The sequence below is a fragment of the Schistocerca gregaria genome, chromosome X (genome assembly GCF_023897955.1).
Source record: "Schistocerca gregaria isolate iqSchGreg1 chromosome X, iqSchGreg1.2, whole genome shotgun sequence".
Classification (NCBI taxonomy): Eukaryota; Metazoa; Arthropoda; class Insecta; order Orthoptera; family Acrididae; genus Schistocerca; species Schistocerca gregaria.
In genome coordinates, this window is record NC_064931.1 from 551336454 (window position 1) to 551359685 (window position 23232).

A 23232-nucleotide genomic window follows, 5' to 3' on the forward strand; every position below is an offset into this window, starting at 1 on the left:
TCCTCAAGTCATCTCAGAATACATTTTAGTATCTGACTGTGACATAGATTCACTCCCAGCCCAAAAACCAATCTGGAGAACAGGTCAGAGATACTCGTGCTACATAATCCAGACTCAGCTTACTACCATGCATGTCATGTGGAACCACTCACTGGCGTGAGACTGCCTGTCACTTCCAGAAGTCTTTTTCTATTCCTTGAAGCTTTTTGTTATGTGTCATTGAACGTAAAGTTTTGACTTTCTCTGTATCACATTTGTGATTTGGATTGCTCCTGGACTGTTATATATGCTTAACATGACTGGTATGCTGTGGGCTTTGATTCTGGCTAGCCATTCCATTTGTAAGCTCCACCATAATTGACTTCAGACACCTTGTATTTGTTCCAACTGTCTCTGCATTACTGCCAGTAAGGCTGATCATAATCTGCATTCTACCTATGCAGAGTAGAATAGAAAACTGGCAATGAGAACTTTCTCATCATGCAACTAGTCCAGTGAATCATGGACCCTAAGTTTATAAATTTGTGGGAGCAGAAGTTACAGCTGCAACACCAACAGCAAGTGCAACAACAGCAAGAAAAACAGTGGAACTTCCAAGAGCACCAACAACTGCAACAACGTCAACAAAAAAAAGTGGGGATTCCACCAGTAACAACAGAAATTGCTGTTACAACTGCTGCAAAACCAACTATCGGCAGCTGCAGTTTCTGCACTGTCCTTCGTAGCATCCCAATTTGGGCGAACTTGTAAAACTTTGTAAGAAACTACCAGTGGCTGGTAAGCACTTTATGGTGACATATAGTTTATAGCAACATGTACACAAAAGGACTGCAAGACAGGCTAGCTGTACTCTGTGAAACATGCAACATGTAGTGGTAGTAGTTGGAGTGTGCAGGTGTCACTATGCCAGGGCAAGAACCGTCTTATGAGCTGCTTGATCAGTAGCCAGGGTACACTGCAGGAAATGCACATTATGACACCTGGGTAATCCTAGATGATGAGACAACTGGGTGCTGCCACATGGTGTCATGGGTTCAAGACCAAGTCAGGGCAGACATCTCTCACACTAAGTCCACCCTGTGGGCCTTGGTGCCACAGCACAGTAGACCTACCATCTGCTCATGCCACAGCCACAATCCTGCCTGGAAGCAGTGGGACATATTCCATGCATGACAGCCTTCCCTCATCATCACAGAAGAAGCAAGCCACATTTGAGTTACCTGAACACAGGCATTCAACAGTAGAAGGCAGACACAGCAAGAAGACAAAGAGTACCACTGACATCAGGGCCTAAGCCTACTGATGGACCACCAGCTTGCTGCCTAGCCTGAGGTATGCATCAATTTGAATTGAAACAAATATTGTCTTGCTGGAGTGGAGGCTAGCCATCAGCTGACCACTGCTGGCCTGTTGTGTTGGAGTGGTGCACGTCTGACTCACACTGAAAATGGAGAAATGTGTAACTGAAAAGGAATAAAGTGTTTTTTTCTATGCCATCAGTCTACAATTGGGACCCACCAGCCCACTAGTCAGCCCCACCCTTGCTCAGCCGGGTCACTTGAGAGTGGTCCTACCCCTTCTGAGTGATACCAGAGGGTGTCACACTTCACCTTGCTTTAATGTTCCATACAAGAGATGGGATGTCTATTAATGTCTTTCTGTTCTTCAGTGTAAGGAAAGTCAACTAAATGACCCTGAACATCAGTGCACACTTCCTGTCTTCTAGTAATAAATTGCACAAAATGGTGCACAAACTATGTTCACTCCCAGATCCTGGTAGTTTAAGTTTTCCTGATGATTGGGGTTTGCTAACTTACTAATATGCTCATCAAGCCAAGTTGCCAAAGCTCATGAAGTAACTGCATGAGCACAAGCTATGTTTCACAATTCCTGTTGTGTCAATGTTGTTAGTAGTATTTGCCAGTTGTTAGTAGTACTTGTCACAGTTGTGTTCTATGATCAGCTGATGACTTCCAGTCAACATCATCATACAATTTAATGAACACCCATTCATCCGACAGTCCAGTGACATGGGATGCAGTAATTATCTATCCATCGCCCTCGTTACTGATAGACACACATAAACAGAAACACTTTGTTCACTGTTTGTGTGTCAAAAAGGAGCAGAGGCTCATGCAACAGTTTTCTCCTCATCATTTTCAAAGAGTCCCAGAAAAGATCGTGACATCAAATCATGTCCAGATTGCAACCCACAGCATCAAAAGTGTCACTGCCCTTTCTGTGATGTCACCCTCTTTGCATGCTGCAAACCAGGGCACCTAGTGAGTGCTTGCCTAGCCAGCACACATAAATAACATAGGCTGTCAGTGAACTACATGCTTTCTTGTTGGTGCCAACAGCAGCAGCAAATGAGATGCAGAGGCTCATGCAGCAATGGAGTGATGGCAGATTTCCAGTTGAACACAGGTGTGGCCATGTCTCTAAATGATGAAGACACATACTGATAGATTTTCTCTCTACAGCTGAGGTCCCCTCAGTACAGAGTAGTGACATACAGTGACCAGTCAATCTCATTGTGGGTCAGATTACAGTCCAAGCTAAGTGTCAAAATGTAGCTTGGCAGCTAACCCAGCTATTAGTCAACTCTTGGCAGCAACTAAGATTTTTGCTTTGGACACTATTGAGCTTTTTGGTTTCCAAGTACAGGACCAGGTGAATCTGTTTTGAACTGTAACACCTTCCACAAAACTTGATACATTATGTGTGCACTTTAAGCAATTGTTTGAATACACTTAAGGTTTGCAAAACAGGGTTCCAGGCACACATATCTTTAAAGCTATTGGCTATGCTTAAGTTCTGTAGAGCTTTTTTAGTGCCTTTCATTATTCATGGGCAGTTATAGCAGAAATAGATCAGCCACAAAGTATGGGAGTTATATCCCCAGTTTGTGTAGTCAGTGGGCTATTGTAATGGTCATAGAAAACCAAATGGATCACTTAGAATTTGTAATGATTTTAAGTTTGCCACCAATGCTCAAGCAAATATTGACCTGTATCCAAGTCCTAGGCTGGAGGAATTGACAGAATTGGCTAAGGGCCATTATTTTCTGAAAGATCAATCTCGCTTACACCTACTCTGGATTTCCTGCAGATGATTAGATGAAGCAGCTTCTAGTGATTAATATGCCATTTGGCATGTATCATTATAACAGGTTGCCATTTGGGTCACAAGTGCTTCTGCAATATTTCAGACACACCTTGATCAACTCATCCAAGGTATCCCCAACTGTATCAATTATTTAGATTACTTGCTAATTAGTGGGACCAAGTGGGAGCAGCACCTGCACATCCTACAGATGTGCCATATAGAACCCAATCTACAGTTGATGTTTGAGCAGCACCTGCATAAAAAGACATTAATTTCTTGTAGTCAGAGGCATGCCAAAAAACTTACTTGCTGCTTAAAAAATGCCTTATGTTGCTCCTCACTCAGCATCAACTCAGCCTGGTGAATGTTTAACACTTGCCACTGATATGTCAGACTATGGAATTGATGCCATACTGCCCATAAACATGCCAATGGCAAGGAATAGTCAAGTTCCTTTGCATCTAAAATATTAAATGTAGCACAGAGAAATTATTTGCTAGTTGAAAAAGAGGTGTTGGCCATCATATATGGCATCAGGATGTTTCACATTTATCACCTATCACAAGCCCCTCATTTCACTGTTTAGTCTGCATTCAAAAATGCCCAATGACACAGAACAGTGGCTCCAATGGTAGGTAATGTTATTAAGTAACTGTAACTGTGTGATCCACTACTGTCTCACTTCACATCACTCAAATAATGATGCACCTTCCCCTTGCCATATGGCCCAGGTGCAGTTTGACAGGCATGGAGTGTATTTTGTCTTAGATGCAAATCATCCACACATCCTTGACAGTTTTCCAATTACAGCATGATACATAGCACTAGAAATGGCCAGTGATACACAATTCTGAAGGGTACTATCTGGTATATGATAGGGTTGGCTGGAGAACATGCTTAAGTGCACTGACAGGGAATGACACACCTATTTTTCCATACAGAGCAGATTGAATATCAATATGGGTACCGTTTTGTTAGCTACAGATGATTCTGTATGCTGGGTGATAATTCTTTCCACTCTCTGCTCACATGTATTGAAGCTCTTTCACACTGCACATTGGGGAATGTGCAGAATCAAGACAATAGCATGTAGTCATGTATTGGCCTGGCATTGACACCACCACAGAACACACCATATGGAATTGGCAAGCAAATGCCCACAATCAATTGATCCCATCATTGGTGTTGAGCACCTAACCAATGTCCCTTTCCATCTTGCACATGATTCTGAAGCCAAGCAGATTGTCAGGACCTTCAAAATGCAGGTACACAAGGTAATGAGAAGAGCCTACTGTGGGGAAACACTCACCAGCTCCACCCCAATAAATGGGCAAAGCCCAGATGAAATTTTACAAAGGCATAGACCTCGGAAAGTTTTTGAATTGCTGTGCATGGCTCAGTAGACCCACCACGCATACACACAGCCATAATACCACAGAGGCACCCACATATGGGCTAGTACTTTTGGCCAGAACCCCAGGTGGACACGAGGTGCCATCTTCTGCTAGAGGGAGTTGCAAATGTTTGAGGTTGTACCCAGTCAGGGGCATCTACTCAGGCATCAAAATCAGTTCCAGCAGCAACATGTTGTACCACCCCCTTTCCCTACAACTACTGATAGGGCAAGATCTACACAGCCATTCCTGTGACATGCATGCTCAACAGCCTGCTTGGTACTATTACAGCTTCCAACTGTGTATTTGGTATTGACAAGGCATTGACAATGACCAGCAATGGGAGCTAATGGAGGTGGAACCACTTCCACCCCCAAGGCCACTTTTGGCCCTCACCAATGCCAGAGACCCCCTACCACACAATAGATGGAGGTGGATTGCTTTTATACTCAGGTGCCCACAGTGATCCAATCATTATTACCTTCTCCTACTTGCCTGCAGGTAGGCTCTATTTCTCTGCAGGTAGGACAAATGTGGCCCCCAGAACCTACTGATCAGTTGGCAATCACACTGCCTGTGCTGGCAACCAACCTAGTCAGCTGTACCAATAAACTTCTGCACCAGCCTCTATTGGGGTTTCCAGCATCTCTCATCTAACCTTCCTTAACAAGGTCAGCATGGGCCATGCAATTTCCAGCCCTAAGTGCCAGTTACAATGAGGAGGTGTTTAGTATCTGACAGTGCTTCATATTCTCCAGCCATCCTGAGAATCAGTGTGGAGAACAGGTCAGAGACACTTGGGCTACGTACTCCAGCCGCAGCTTCTTCCCACATGAGAAGCCACTTTCCAGCCAGTGTCTCACTAGTCTTTGAAGCCTTCAGTTATGCACCATTGACAAGTAGAGTTTTGACGAGCAGTAGAGTTTTGACCCTGCCGTTATTATGTTTGTGGTTTGGATTGCTCCCTGGGCTGTTGTATGTACTTTAGATGACTTTCCTATGATCTGGATTTGTTTTTGGCTAGCCATTCTCTTCACAAACTCTGATGTCATTGACCTCAGGAACGATCTGTCTGTTCTAAAGTCTCTGCATTACTGTCACTATGAATGATCATAAACTGTGTTCTACATACACAAAGTATGGTAGAAAACATGTGGTGGACGTCTTGCATAAACACCTCTAAGGAACATTTTACTTTTGCTACCTGGTTGCCATGTCACTTTTCAAAGATATATGAAGAATATCTAAGCTACTTAAGTGAAATGTATGCAGACCACTGGCCTTCATCTGAATCTGAGAAAGTACACATTTATCAGTGAAAGTCTTTTACTGTATTTTTAAATCTTAGGTCACACAAATCATATCATAACTGGCTTAGAGTTCTCAGCAAGTGACCATCAAATGATCTATTTAAAAAGAAATGAAAAAGAGTAGTAAAATACTAGGAAACTAAATTACAAAAGAAACTAACTTCTACACACAACTATAGACACTGGAAGATGTTACGTAGTAATTCACTGAAGTACAGTTGATTAGGCCTGGAGAAATGCTCACAATGTGCACATATCTGGTCTCTGATTGCTGGTATTAAAGGCTAGAGTTAATTCTTTTCTTCTTTTTCTTGAGACTTTATCCTGCATCAGCTCAGGATTGAAATGGTTATTAACAGATCTGACATGGTTAATTTAATGGGTGACTAATTGCCCTTCCTCATGCCAACCCATTACCCCCCCTGCCCCCCCCCTACACCCAAAAAAAAAAAAAAAATCCCCAACTGAGACAGAGTATGTGCATCCCAACTGTCTGCAAAAGTGAGAAACGCTTTTCTAAATTTCCATAAACTTAATATACACAACAGATACACATAACAGAGATTTTAGTCACCAAATATATATTTTTCCTTCACTATTTACAACAGTCTGCCAGTGCTAGGGTAACTATAGAAATCATGTGGTTTTGAGGTGAAGAACTCATTGAGCCTTGTTTGGTATGCATTTTCATCCATAAAGTAAGTTCCTTGAAGGTTGGTAGCCTAGCAGAAAGAGGGAGTGGGGGGAAAGTGGAGTAGTATCACTTCACACAGTCATCATTGTCATTGTTCTGGTTTGCTTCTGCAAAACATTTCAGTTGTTGACAATAAATGTCAGCACTCATGGTTACACCTCAAGGAAGCAATTCATAGTACACCACACTGTTGCTGTTTCACCAGATGCTTAATGTAATCTTCTGTGGATGTGTGCAGGTCTTATATATATATATATATATATATATATATATATATATATATATATATATATATATATATATATATATATATATATATATATATGTGTGTGTGTGTGTGTGTGCAAAATTAATTTGAAATGTGAATGTAAAATGACTTGCTCCACACCATGGTGATTTATTGTGCAAAATGATCAATGGAACATGAAAGTAACTAACTAACTTCCTAAATGTGGAGAGTCAGAAATGTCAAAATGATCCTCCATGAAATGAGGAAACCATTTTCATGACTTTATCCCCATACATGATGCAAATGTTTCTAATTACCTCCACTGCTGTCACCCCTCTATTGAATTCAAACAGAAGAATAAGTCAGAAATGTTCTGAATTATCCATCTGACACTAATTTTCTAGTGTCCACAGCTCCTCTCACTATATCCAACTGACAACATGTAATCTCAAGTAACAACAGTGAACTACAATTAAAAATTGTAATTGACAAATAAACCCATTACAACCAGAATACCAACATGCAAAATAAAAATGCTGCAAAATTATACACCATCCTAATAGTTTAAAAATATTCACAATATGAAACTGATTGTAAGACACATCCTTCTCAAAGCAGACATTATGAAAACATTATGTAATTACTGGTAGTAGTTACATACTTTCTTAATTAGTTTTCACTACTTGTGGGCTTATTCAAAATGTAAAACTGACTGTGAGGTGTACCCTTCTCAAACCTGCCTGTCTCTAAATCTGACTGGTTAGCACATCTGACTGCCATGTGGAGGACTGGGGTTCAATTCCTGGGACTGCGAGGGATTTTTCCTTAATGGGTGGACTGAAATGGGATGCATTCAGCCTCAGGACCACAAATGAGGAATTACTTGACTGTGTAGCAGCAGCTTCATGTAACAAAAACTTATAACAGCCAATAGAGTGGTATGCTGGCCCCATGCCACTCTATATTACATCCAGTGATGTCACTGACAGATGGGGACATGGCAATTTGTTGGTACTGATGGGCCAGCCATGGCCTGTGGGAGGAGTTTACATTACTAATAGTATTATTCACAAAATAAAATTAATTGTGATAAATCCTTCTCATAGCGAAAACTAGCAAAAAAATTGTAAATACTAGTAACAGTTTCACAATTCAATTTTTTTTATTAGCTTTCACTGTGAGAAGGGAAGTTTATATTTTAAATGTGTTTAATCCTTTTTTTTGCAACTTAAGAGTTACCAGTATCATACTATTATGTGGTTTCTGCAGCCTTCAGATCACCAATAAGATAAGGGGTATGTTTAACTGGGAACACCCCTCCTACCCTGTTTAGCTGTACTTTATTGCTATGTAATGTATTCAAGTTCATGTGCTGCATATACAAGATAGTCTGATTTTGTAATTTAGTTTCCTTCTATTTACTATCACCTTTTCCTTTCTTTTTAAACAGATACGCCAATGGTAACTTTCCAAGAACTTGAAACCAATTAAGGTACTATTTTTGTGACACAAGGCTGAAAACTAGATTAAGAGAATTTTGTTTGCAACACTGTGTTTGCCTTAGGCAATGTGCCCACACTGTGTTACTCTTTTTATCCCACAAAACAAAAATCTTGGCTACCAATTTAGGGATGTGGAGTCCATCTCAGTCCATCAGATTTGTGATGTGAAAAGTTCAGAATGTGCTGCTAATACAGGCACTGCACAAAGGGTTTTAATACAACAATGCACACTCAGTACAAGGACTGTTACTGGGAGACATGAAATTGCCTTACAATTAGGAGCATAAATTATGTTGAATTGTTCTTGCTAGTCAGTGACATTGCCCTCATTCCTGGCATTGAACAATGGGAATGTAAGGATGGAATTGTGCACTGATACTAAAGGTTATAGGACATACACAATTATAGTGTAAATCCAGGAAGGCTCAGAAAAAGTAACTGCTTATGGCTCAGAAGTACTGTACATCCCTCAGAAGAGTTTATCTACAGTTAAGGAAAAATATTTTGCAACTGTGTGAGCATTTTGTAAGTAACCACCATTTTTTTATACTAATTCATTACTTATTGTAATGACCATAGATCTTTATGCTGGCTGGAAAGTATGCAAGTTCTGTGAGGATGACTAGCAAGATGGACACTGAGAACTAAGAAATACATTGCTAATGTAATATGCAATCAAGCATGCAAACATGAAGACGCTGACTGCTATTTGGGTAATAGCTAGGAAAATACATCTCGGCACAATGGATGGACCAGCATTGCTGAAGACAGCACTGTATAAAAACAGGCTCTCCAAGTCAGAGTGCTTGCCAGTGAGCACTATTGGACAGGACAGACAGGTAGCTGGGCTTTAGTCTACATGACCTTACCGTATAAGTTTAGTCCATGCTGGCAGGGGTAGCCAGGGAGTCCGTGCATAAGCAGAATGTTTGCAATAAGATCACCTGGTGCGGAGCCTAAACTGGCTGCACTTACTTGAGGGCAAGCTCAGGGGCACCCAGAAGTGCACACACGCTATGGACTGCCATTAAAACAATCTGGTATAAAATAGCTACAATCCAAGAACAGAAATGAGTTGCTTGTTATCTTATTTTAGTTACTGCTCATCAACCAGTACTCCAGTATCTGATTTCAAGCTATTTGTAAAGACCCTTGATAGAATCACGTAGTTGACATAACACACTATGTAAGCCATTGAGGAGAATGCAAGTGATGTGGTATCAATTGTTGCTGCAGATGTTCCATTCTATCAAATGGGAGTTGAGAATCAATGGATCATGAATTACACTGACTACATCACCATATACTGCTCTCAAAACTTTAGCAGCCACCAAAGCTCGAATAATCACCTAATTCCATATGAAAGACATAAATTTCATGAACACAAAACCATGTATACTGATGTAATTGTGTCTCATTAAAAGCTTGTATCACAGGCAATTTCATGATATAATATTGCCTGCAGGATGACAGTTGGATATTACAAAAAATCAAAATGGTATCATGCATTATTTTCTTAAGATGTTGGGAGATTTACATGTGAATTTTGACAGTGAACAAAGATATTGGGACTACACAATAACTGTCATGACTTTCTCACACAATATGTCAAGCAAGACACTATAGCTTTTATGATAGTATTTGTACTTCATTTCAAATCTGAAGTAATGATGGGTATCTCCATATCAACCTGATGATATTCTGAATGCTTGCATCAGGCAACATCATACAACAGAAAAGTTCTATGTGATTTTACAAACTTATTTTACTAGATATTTGGACACTGCTGGGACATTCAGAACTCTATGTAATTAGCATTGCTAGATTAAATGTTGGTTTTCATTGATGATTCTGCTCTTGTATGTGGTACAATCTTGTAGAAACTATGTAGTACCAACTGACTTAGAGGCATTTGAGCAGTCACTCTGTCATTACAAAACTGTGATGGAAATGAACACTAATGTATGGTACAACAAAAATCATTTTAACGTATGCTGTTTATCATGATTCATTGAGTATAGACATAGCTGTAGACACTTAAGATTTATTGAAAGACACAGCATGTACATCCATATATTCACTCAACTATCAATGAACTGTTACATAAATGCTGATTATTACTTACAGCAAAATGTTTTTAAGTTAAGATCCACTTATTGTAGTATCTTTACTGCATACTCCTGGATTCCAAAGGAGACAAAACATCAAAAATTATTTTGTTTTCTAGTATCAGTTTGTGTACTTTGAACTAAAATATTTATTTAATTTGGGAACAAAGCTGATCATCACACTGCAAAGTTACAGACAATAAAAGTGTAGCAGTAGATACTTGCTGTGAAACCCATACTGCAAACACCACGTAACATTACAAGTCATATCATTTACTTTTATATTGTAGTTCATACTCCCTGTGTAGTTTCTGTCTATGCTCATAAAGAAAGTGATGCATGAATGTAAGTGCAGAATATTGCAGTCAGTGGTCATATAGCAGCAAAGTTTTACACTCTGTGCTTCACATACACCAACAAACATTTGTGACTTTTGAGAGCAACATATATTACCTACATTGTTTCTATCCAGCTGTTAACAGATGTAATTTAGATCCCTTTTTATTATCAGTTTATAGGCATTTCACTATTTATGTGGTATTTCCTCATACCATTGTTAAATAGGTTTAAAAACAATATAAAAAAACAACACAATTTTACTCAGAATTATAACCATAACAAAATATGTTTTTCTGAATCACATGTCATATGTAAAAAGCACAGTAACTGACCTGCATAAGATCTACTGGTTGTGACTGACTGCGTTGTGGAATGCGTGATGCTGAATGCTTGTAATGTGGATGCCTGGAGGTAAGTTCAGGAGTCACTTGCTGTGGGACGGAGTGGTGAGAGTGTGACTGGTGTTGTAAATCCATACTGTTACTGCCAGTGGCAGCATGCCGGAAATCTTCCATTGGTGTTGGCCTGAAAACATAATTTTCACAATATTTCAGAGAGTTATTTTCAAACTCTGGACAATGGCCAAGCATAATAATTTCATTTTCTATTATGAGAATTTTGCAGCAGTTCATTTCCTGAAATGATTTTACTTTACTGTTTGGCCATGATAAGATGATTCACATGGTGCCTATTGGAAACAGTAGGAGGTTGCCTTGTCCTCACATTATAACTGCTGAGGGGAGAGGGGAGATGAAGGGGAGGCAACACCAACTTCTTCGCACAGTGCTGCCACCATTACCCATGCATTGTGCTTATTTTGAAAGCAGGAGTCACACACATGAAAATATTGCCAGCACTTCAAGACAAATGAATATTTTCCAATTAGTGTCAATTTTCTCTGCTTCTGGCAGCACCAGCAAAATTTGTTGACTTATCATTGCCAAAATGTACATACAGTGAATTATGCAGTATCAGAGCAGAGATAGAACAAGATTTTTGTAAAACATGTGTTTTAAGTTACTGTGCAATGACATGGCAAGTAAAAATAACTGCACTTATCAGATTTCTCTATATGAAACTCTACTTCTTTCAACAGGAAATTTCATGTTTTTCTTTTCATAAAATCATGAGAAATTGTCTTCTAACATCATCAATTAGATATTTTTCTAGATATACATACTGAAGACTAACACTGTAGCTTTTGTTAAAATTATTTTAATAATTATGTGTATACGTCTTCAAGTTATTTACATGCTATAGTTATCTTGTGAATAGCAATTATGATCCAAAGTACCACTTCCTAAATCAATGAGTTGCAGAATAAAATATTCTGCATAAATCACAACTAGTCTTTCAACAGTGTTTTAAAACTTTTACCATCAATAGTACACATGAAGTATACAGAATTATATTATGTGAAACAAAAATTAATTTATATCAAGTACTGGGACAGGAATTGATTCAGCAGGACTGACAGACAAGTTCAAGCACATAGTTTTGCAGCTAAATGTTCAGGCTTTTATTACCAGAGATGAACTGCATAAATAAATAAATAAACTGGTATAACCATTATTCTATTAATTCAGAAATATCCAACACAAATCTTGAATAATCATGAGTAATATAATTACATAACTGATAACACACAAAATTATACAACTCTCATATTATTAGAGCTGCAAAACCTATTGCAGCAGGGTGGCTTGTGTTCCAAAATGATATAGATAGCTAAATGTTAGGTGTAACCACACTGGAAGGATATCAGTTGAGAAACCATACCAACATATAGTTCCTGAAGATGAACAGTGGTCTTTTCAGCACTTGCCAGGTCAATAGTCTAGATAACTGACTGCTCTCACTTTGTAACATTAACCAATATGAGAGTGCTATGATTGTACTGCAAATGGCTGAAAGCAACACAATACTACATTCATTATATTTTCTGAGAATGTATGGCTCCACCAGTTTAGTAGCACTTCTAGCTAAGTGCATACAGGGTTATCGATAGAAAATCAAATAAGTGTAATGCAGGAATACGTCTAATAATGAATAACAGAAGAAGAATGCAGGTAAGCAACAATGAACAGCAAGGTGAAAGCAGTATCATAGCCTTGTTAGACACAAAGCCAATACCCACAAAAGTAGTAGAAGATCATATATACCTACTAGCTCAGCAAATGGTGAAGAGACAAAGATTGTATGATGAGTTAAAAGAAATTTTTCAGTCCATTAGGGGAGAAAAAAATTTAACTGTAATGAAACTAGAGTTCAATAATACAAAAAGGGGAGAGAAAGAAAGCTAGTAGGGCTGTGTAGACTGGGAGAAATGAATGTCAGTAAAAGCATCCTGCTAGAATTTTGCACAGAGCACAATTTTATTATTGCTAACACTATGTATAAGAATCAGAATAGGAGATTTTGTACATGGAAGAGACCTGGAGACATTGGAAGGTTTCAGATCAATTATATAATTGTAAGACAGTGACTTTTGAAACCAGATTTTAAACTGCAAAATATTCCCTGGGACAGATACTAACTCTAGCCATAATTTAATGGTTATGAACTACAAATTAAAACTGAAGAAATTTTAGGAGGCCAGCATGAAATTAAGGAGATGGGACCATAACTTTATTCAATGGTTGGCTGAAAGAAGACATTTGAGCAACTTTGTGAGATAAAATACTAATAAAAGGCAACAGAGGATAAAATAGGCATAAGACAAGACCTAGTAGAAACCCTTGCATAACAGACCAAACACTGAATTCAAATGAGGAAAGGACAAAATGTAAAAATGAAGAAAAGGAACCAGGAAAAAATGAGACTTACAGGAAGTCCAAAATGGGAAAGCAAAGATGAGAAATGAGATGTCTTTCAGTGAAGACTCAGCACAGATTCAGGAAAAAGCCCTTTTGTTACACACAGACTGCTTTGTTCTTACATAACATCTTGCCAACAACAGATGGATGTGAACAGGTAGATTGTATCTTTCTAGATTTTTGAAAGGCATTTCACTCTGTATCATATCACTGACTGATAACCAAGACACTCTCATATTGAATATCTCCACAGATACAAGATGGGTCAATGAATATTTGTCTAATAGAACCCAGTATGCTCTGCTGGTCAGCAAAAGTTATACAGAAATGACAATAACATCACATGTTCCATAATGTTTTCAATGTACACTCTAAACCAAAAAAATTATGTCTCATTAAGGAATTATCTGAATGGGATGGAAATTGATAGATGTGATGTAAATGTACAGACAAATAAATTATTACAACTTCAGAAACAACGGATGATTCATTAAAGAAAAAGAGGTTCACAAACTGAACAAGATAATCGTATTTCTGCACCTCTGGCCCTTATGAAAGCAATTATTTTTCTTGGCATTTATTAATAGAGTAGTTGGATTTGCTCCTGAGTGATATCATGCCTAATTCTGTCCAACTGGCACATTAGATCTTCAAAATCCCAATCTCGTTGGAGGGCTCTGCCCATGGTACTACAAACATTGTTAATTTGGTAGAGATATGGTGACATTGCTGACTTAGGTAGGTTTTGGTAGGTATGAAGACAACAAGGAGTAACTCTCCCCATGTGTGGGCAGGCATTACTTCATGAAATGTAAGCCCAGTATGGCTTGCCATGAAGGGCAACAAAATGGGGCAAAGAATATTGTCTGCATACCACTGTGCTGTAAGAGTGCCATGGATGTCAACCAAAGAGGCTACACCATGATTACAAATGGCACCCTACACCATGACTCCTGGTTATCAGGGCATATGATGGGTGACAGTCAGCTTGGTATCTCACAGCTCTCTGGCAATCTCCAAACTTGTCTCCTGCCTGGAATCTCATTGACTGGAGTATAATTGTCTTCAGTGATGAGTTATGCTTCGAATTGAGCCCCAATGACCAGGGAAGACTTGTCTCGAGACACCCTGGACAGCAGTGGGATACAAACCTGACTGATGGCCCAACAACCAGGAGTGACAGTCTGGGGTGCCATTTATGATCAAAGTAGCATCCCTTTGGTTATCATCTATGGCACCCTTACAGTACAGCAGTACACATACGATATTTTACGCCCCATTTTGTTGCCCTTCATGGCAAGCCATCCTGGGCTTACATTTCAGCAAGATAATGTCTGTCTGCACATGGTGAGAGTTTTTTTTGTCTTCATGTTTATCGAACCCTACTATGGCCAGCACGTTTTCCATTAGGGGCAGATCTTTCCAACAAGTTTGGCATTTTGATGATCTAACATGCAAACTGGACAGAATTTGGCATGATATCCCTCACAACAACATCCAACAACTCTATCAACCTATGTCAAGCAAAATAACTGCTTACATAAGGGTCAGAGGTGGACCAACATATTATTGACTTGTAAAATTTGTCAAGCTCTTTCTATTGAATAAATCATCCAGTTTTTCTGAAACTGTGATCATTTATTTGTCTGTACATGTACGTCAGTAAATCTACTAATTTCTGCCCCATTCAGACAATTACTTTGTGGTTTTTTCCGTGTATATAAATGATATACCAGATAATATCACTATATGATTATTCACTGGTGATACACTTGTCTACATGAAAGTATCATCATTGGATAACTGTAAGGAAATGCAGAAAGACTTGAACAAATTTTCCACTTGATATAATGAATGGTAGCTCTCTTTAAATTTTGGAATATATAATATAATGGCTACAACAAAGAGAAAGCCCTCAGTAGTACCAGATTATAAGAGTAGGAGTGCACATCTTGATACTGCCACATTTTGTAGGTAGTTATGGGCAATACCAAAAAGTGAAATGAAATGAGATGACCATGAAAATCAATATTTTAAAGGGCAAATGGAAGACCCAGATCTGTTAGAATGGCATTGGAAAAGTACAGTACATCTGTAAAAGAAATTATGTACAGGATACTAGTGCAACCAATTCCACAGTATTGTATTGTTAATTTACAGCCTTATCAAGTACACATGACAAACACTGAAGGAATTCATATACATGCAACAGGATAACATGGTGTCACAACCCATATGAAGGAGTAAAGAGATGCTCAGGCAATTTAAATGCAAATCCAAGGAAGAAACCCTTTGGGAAAAAGTTAGAGACTGGTATCCAAAAAAGACTATGCAACTATTATGCTACCACCATCATATACCTCATAAAGATTGTGAGACCAAGAGAAGAGAGATTAATGCACTTACAAGGGCATATAGACATTAGTGGGATACAACAGAAAATCAGTACTGCTATGAGTACCCTCCAGTATGCACTGTACCATAGCTTGTGGAGTATAAATCTAGATCCTTACTTTGAGCTCTTTATTAGCCACCTTGATTAGTTGTGGTGCTTTCTGTCGGATAAGAAAGCAATGGTTAATGATGTGTGGCAATTCCAACATAGATTTTTGAATAGATTCTGAGAGGAGAAGTAATAGAGAAACGTTATTTGGACTGCACAATGAGCTTTTAATGATTAATTTTCTAATTCCTGTGCTATAAGTTAGTAAGCTCTATCTTGATAATGTCTTGGCAAAGGAAACTACAAGAAAGCAAATAACTGGTAGTGCCACAAGCAATCTATTGCCTTAAAGTACAGGGACACAACACTGGTAATCTGGAAACAGAGTTAAGATAAAATATTTTAAAAATAATTTACAATTTACAAACTGGCAGGAAATTTATAGAGCATGAACATTAACAAAGAACCATTGTTAAATTTAAAAGAATCTATTATATACTTTAGTAGCTACTTGAAAATAACTTTATCAGTAAACTAATTAGAGAGAGGATTAAGAGACCTGGTATCACTACAGACATTGAGGTAATATGTAAAAGAAAAATACAGTGTTTTATGTTAGTAAGAAGTAGGGTATGAAACAAAAAATGTGACTGTCTTGGATTGATAGACATCGATAGATTTAGAATTAGATTCAGATGTATGCCAGAAGAGTATGTTCAGACCATTACCATTTCTGTTGTTGTGTTGTCTCTAAATAACTAAATGGACAATATTAATAGTACTGACAGATTTTTAGCAGATGATGCAGTTATCTATAAAGAAATAATGTCTGAAAATCAATTATACGTAGCAGCTGGCAGGCTATCATTGGGGATGCTAGAAAAATGTGGTCAGTCAACTATGAAGATTGTTTCTATAAGACTCATGGCCCACCCTGGACTATTGCTCAACTACACAGGACTCATACCGAACAGAACTAATGGGGGATATTAATTGTAAACAAAGAAGGGCTCTATGAACGGTCATAAGCTTGTTTGACTCTTACAATCATGTCATGAAATCGCTGAAAAGCATCAACTGGCAATCAATTGAAAAAAAAACCTTACTTAAACTTTAAAATATGTGAATGAAATGAGAAGAAATCACCAATATTTGATACAATGGTAACACACTCTACCATGGACTTCACACTGGTTTGCAGAGTATGGATGTAGATATAGCATGATTCTACAGCAGCAGGAGTAGCAACCATGCACACAAGTGTGAATTTTGTGGAGGACCTACAGCGCCATGACCAGCAGTGGATTAACACTGCTGTGAGCCATGTGAACACCGAGTTGTGCAGGCTGCTGCTGACTGAAATGAAATATATGAGTGCAGTGTCTGTTGCCACAATTGAGAGATGGGGATATACTAGACATCGTCTACACCTGAATAAGAGAGGGGAAGATAGGTTGGCTGAGCTTCTTCCAGAAAATGTTTGGGGCCCCACATCACACAGAGCAAGAACCCTGCAGTTACTGGTGTCAGAGAGAATCCTTTTTTATATTAGAATCAGGAGTCAAGTAGATTGTTAAAAAAAATAATAGAAGAGCTCCAAAAATGCTTAAGAATGCCCAGAAAAGAAGGGTCAGTTTATTTCATTAGGATATTAGAGGACTGGGTAATAAGGTAGAAGAGCTTATTGTCCATTTGGAAAATTAGGAGAGCTCTGAAAAGATAATCACCCTGTGCCCATCAGAGTACCACATAACCACAGCATTAGAGACAGTAAATTTAAAATATTATACTCTAGCACCTCACTTACGTAGAACTAAAATGAGAAGAGAGAGAACACAAGTTCACAAACATTGAGACAAGTATATTTTGTAGTGATCAGCACACTGAAGTGTGTGCATGTGAATTAATATTGAAAAATTGTCCACTTTTAATTTTAACTGCACATAAATCCCAATTTGGAAATTTACTATACTCTGGGTCAGATAGACAAGGACATCTGGTGTGAACACGCACAAAAGTAATAATACACAATCTGTTTATATGTGTAATATTGTAGCACATTGGTTACATTTTGCAGAAGCTGCCACTGAAATTTACAGTGCAATTATGGCATCATTTACAGCATATGGTATAGAGAGTTTGACACAACAAGAGAAACACTTATGTAGAATTACTGTTGCAGAAATGATGTTTACAAGGAAAGCAATGGGAAATACTAGAATAGATTGAGTTACAAATGAACGAATCTGGTAACAGAACATACTTCTTCAAAGATAGTAATGAGTGTGGTGGTCAAGAAGTGTCAGTTGAGGTGTTATGGTCTTGTTAAGAGAATGGGACAGGAAAGAAAAGCTAAAAATGTATTTTAAACATGTGTACAGGAAGGAGCTGGATGAGGAAGACCTCGCATCACATGGGAGAACATGGTCGAGAAATTGGGACAAATGCATGGATAAGCAATGATGCAAATGAAGAGATTTTGCAATAATAGAGTGGAATGAAAGAAATGCATACAGCAAGGTTACCCCAATGATTGAAAACATGAGGGAAATGAGTGAGAAATAGAAGGGGAAGAAGAAGAAAAAGTAGTTGTGATAGTACTATGTAAAATTAATTGTAAATGGCCAGCATGCACACATAAAAAATGTAAAGCTGTAATCAACCTGAAGGTTGGTTTGAACACCATAGTGCTTTACTATGCATGAACCTGTCGGAGTTGGCATGCCATTGTCACCCTCTGGCCTTTGAACTGATGTACCAAGCCAGTTATAGGGGGAAGTACAGTTTAACATGAATTCTGAACTATGGTAAAACTCAGAATATTACATTAACAAACATTGGCAAAGGTGAAAGAGGGGAAACATGACAGATAACAATCCTGGGATATACTAAGAATTGTAGCTGAGACCTTTGGGTCTGCAGTCTAACAATTTACCAATCATACATACTTATCATTACTCTATCATTAATTTAATAGCCTGTGAACTGAGGTACTTGTTGTTTTGATATATCAAGCGAAAGACCCAATGAACAAACTAATACCTTCCTAACAAACCAAAGACAGAGCAACACTATTCCAAAATGAGTCACACTGCAGTTTTCAGGGCACCTTTTACACACAGTTTTTTCTAAAAAATACTTCACACCAATCTTAGCCAAAGATTTACTTTTTCAGGATCTAAATTAATGTTTGGTTCCATCTTAAAATACTTTAGGTAGTAAAGCCCAAATCTTATTATGCTGCCAATGAATCTAATGGTGACACATGTAGCACAGTAAAACAATATAGAAAATTTTGCTTGTTCATTCAGATTCTTTTGCCCAAGTTTGAACAAAACACTGATAACCTGAAAGTCCCTCTCGACAACTGCACAGTTTACCTTGTAGGTCAATCAGCATTTGCACTAAATATTCTACTCAGTGCTGATGAGTTTACCGCCACTTAAATGTGGCACAACCTGGATTTACTTTCCTAATTATTACTACTTATATTGCTACTGATAACCAAGACTAATTCTGAAAATGTACCCTGAAGTTTATTTAGTTATTTTTTTAATAATGTACAGGTCATGTTTTCACTGCTTGTATTCAGTCTTATACAATATGTCAAATTTTTTACTACTGTTTTCAAGATGGAATGAACTCTCCATGAAGGAATTCAGACTGGATCTCCACGGCAAGTTGCTTAAAGTAAGAAGACTATATACTCATTACTTGTTCTTTGCTGCATGAGTAGCTGCCTCCTCTATACAATGCATCCCAACTTACCAAGCTAAGTCCAACATGTGTTTACTCAACAGTGTCAGGAGAACTGAATGGATAAAAGGGTTAAATTTAACAATTAATCAAGAATGAGGTCACTGGAGATAAAGTACTGGCTCCACTAAAGAACAGTAGAGAAGAAAATTGCCATGCCATTATCGAGGGAAGCATAGTGGTATTTTCTAGAAGATATTTGAGAAAATGATTGGAAACCTAAATTATGAGAATCAGGCAGTGATATAATTATTAAAGTCTATAAGTAAACAAACACACTGTTAAGCTGTTGTTAATGACCATCGTAATTCAAAGACGATCATATGAAAGTATCACATACAGTTCAAAATGCATGTTTCAGTTTGCTCGTAAATTCTAATTATATAATTTTTATTTTACCGGGAGTGATATACATAACCATGTGAAAGAAAAATTTGATTGTCACTGATTATTAGCTAGGTGTCATAGTTTCTGTGTCAATTTTATTACCATTGTTAGTCATGATACACTCTACTTAATAGCAGATAAATAGCATTTGCCACTTTCAAACCGCTGGGACCCTCAATGTTTATGTTCAATAGATATCAGTCCACTGCTTTTGAGTATAAGAGTGCATTATGTTGGACATCAAAAGTGTTATATTGTCCACATATAAGCACCTACACTGAGGTATCTACCACAGCACTGCATCAGACCTGTTCAGGTTGTACGCCCCTTACTGGAAATGGCTTGTAATGGGCAGCATAGGTACTCCTAGTCACAAGTCCAGTGTTGTAGCATTGTGTTATTTCCTGCCACTCTTTGCTATTGCCTACATTGCAGACACTGAATAATGATTTGCAATGTCTCTTTTAAATTTCAAATAAGAGCTTCACTCTCCCTAATCCACTGAACATGTCTCGTTTTATCAGTCTTTGCCCATGTGCTATTTTTCTAAGAGACTCAGTTATAAGATTATCTTTGGAGCTTCCATGATCTGACAAACCAAATTCCAAACATGCATGCATTTGTTGATAAAAGAGGAGCCAGAGCCAAAACAGAAGTAGAAATTCAAGATGGTTCACTTATTTTATTGGGTTAAAATATTGCCTCCTATCTGTTTTGAAGACAGTGGAGAATGCCCAAGTTACAAGCTCCAGCATTTCATTAGAGGCATGAGCAACTACCTGCTGCACTAGTATTAGTTGTAGGAAAGGGGAATTTTATTAAAATTCAGTAAAGGCACAGTTGGGTGATGAAGTCTGGGGCCGCTGGCACTGTGTGGTAATAGTCGGCACCCAGTAGGCCAGACAGGGTAAACATGACGTGGAGCTGCAGCGACGTATTGCACATACAATTTGTTTGGATTAGAGTAACAGTGAGGCAGGTAACTGCAGGGTTGCTTTAAGTAATTGCGATGTATGAGGCAAGGCATTAGGCCAGAGCCAGGAGTGACGATATGTAAGTGGTTGACATATGGAAATTTACCCTTGCCATAGTTTCTCTCTCTCTCTCTCTGATGCTATGTCAGAAGCAAGGGGAAAAGCAGTATAAATAGTCGGGCACTTTTAGCTTGAGGGGGTGCCAGGTCAGTCGAGAATCTGGTCAGACCTGTGCTGGTCTATGCTTATAGGGGCCAATCTGGCAATGATGTTGTAAATATTCTGTGTAAACCTGTACTTTGTTTCTATGTACTTGTGGGGGCTGTATTCCACATCTGGGGACACAACACTGGGGTGGGACAGAATGGCAGTTGGGTACTTGGAGATTGCACAGTCTGCCTGAAAGAGGGCAGTGACAGTGGTCTGCAGTGGGTCGAGGACGGACCAGGTTCACTTCCCACCTGGCACACCCGGGTATGTGCAAGGCATACGCTGTGGGAGGTGTGGCAGTGCAGCAGCAGCACCGGAGACGACGGCAGGTGTTGCCATCCGACAACCACCACTAGTGGCAAGTTGCAGCACCGCATCCAGGAGGGCGCGTATTCAAGTCTGGTCCTGTCCTGGGAGCAACAGCAGCTGAGGGCCATGGGTGACCAGTACATCCACTTTTGTCCCACGGTTGGACAGAGCAGGCCAAATGGGATGGAGGGCGGCAAGGACCAGGGACTGTAGCAGTCTCCGGAATCGCGGGCAGCTACTTGGCGCGAGACGTGACGCATCAGTGAGAAGCAACTAGGCAGAGCACGGCCGACTTCCAGCTGAGTGGCCTTGACGATGGAGCAGCGGCGTCAGCATACCGGGAGTTGGTGAGCTGGCTGGACTCATGGAACAGTGCTGTGGGTGGCATGCCGAAACTACACTGCACCCATCGAAGTACTATAAGTTATGTGAATAAAGTAATGCTATCCTATTGAACTGGCTCAGCCTCATGACAAAATATGGCATGGTAGGTATCAGTTTTAGCTCTGCCAACTGAATTCCCGGGTGCAGCCATCGATGGGCCGCAACATACCTATGCTGCCCATTACAAGCCATTTCCAGTAAGGGGTGTACGACCTGAACAGGTATGATGCAGTGCTGTGGTAGATACCTCAGCGTAGATGCTTATACACTCCTGTAAATGGAAAAAAGAACACATTGACACCGGTGTGTCAGACCCACCATACTTGCTCCGGACACTGCGAAAGGGCTGTACAAGCAATGATCACACGTACGGCACAGCGGACACACCAGGAACCGCGGTGTTGGCCGTCGAATGGCGCTAGCTGCGCAGCATTTGTGCACCACCGCCGTCAGTGTCAGCCAGTTTGCCGTGGCATACGGAGCTCCATCGCAGTCTTTAACACTGGTAGCATGCCGCGACAGCGTGGACGTGGACCGTATGTGCAGTTGAGGGACTTTGAGCGAGGGCGTATAGTGGGCATGCGGGAGGCCAGGTGGACGTACCACCGAATTGCTCAACACGTGGGGCGTGAGGTCTCCACAGTACATCGATGTTGTCGCCAGTGGTCGGCGGAAGGTGCACGTGCCCGTCGACTTGGGACCGGACCGCAGTGACGCACTGATGCACGCCAAGACCATAGGATCCTACGCAGTGCCATAGGAGACCGCACCGCCACTTCCCAGCAAATTAGGGACACTGTTGCTCCTGGGGTATCGGCGAGCACCATTCGCAACCGTCTCCATGAAGCTGGGCTACGGTCCCGCACACTGTTAGGCCGTCTTCCGCTCACGCCCCAACATCGTGCAGCCCGCCTCCAGTGGTGTCGCGACAGGCGTGAATGGAGGGACGAATGGAGACGTGTCATCTTCAGCGATGAGAGTCGCTTCTGCCTTGGTGCCAATGATGGTCGTATGTGTGTTTGGCACCGAGCAGGTGAGCGCCACAATCAGGACTGCATACGACCGAGGCACACAGGGCCAACACCCGGCATCATGGTGTGGGGAGCGATCTCCTACACTGGCCGTACACCTCTGGTGATCATCGAGGGGACACTGAATAGTGCACGGTACATCCAAACCGTCATCGAACCCATCGTTCTACCATTCCTAGACCGGCAAGGGAACTTGCTGTTCCAACAGGACAATGCACGTCCACATGTATCCCGTGCC

General features: G+C 39.8%; 1 protein-coding gene across 2 annotated transcripts in view; it reads right to left on the reverse strand.

Annotated features, from left to right (window-relative positions):
• LOC126297448 (potassium voltage-gated channel subfamily H member 6) overlaps positions 1–23232 on the reverse strand; it is a 2320485-nt gene that overhangs the window by 23170 nt on the left and 2274083 nt on the right. For both annotated transcript variants that reach the window (XM_049988300.1, XM_049988301.1), the window contains one exon: positions 11017–11209. In XM_049988300.1, coding sequence (XP_049844257.1) covers positions 11017–11209 — 193 coding nt within the window. The remainder of the gene's footprint in view (positions 1–11016; positions 11210–23232) is intronic.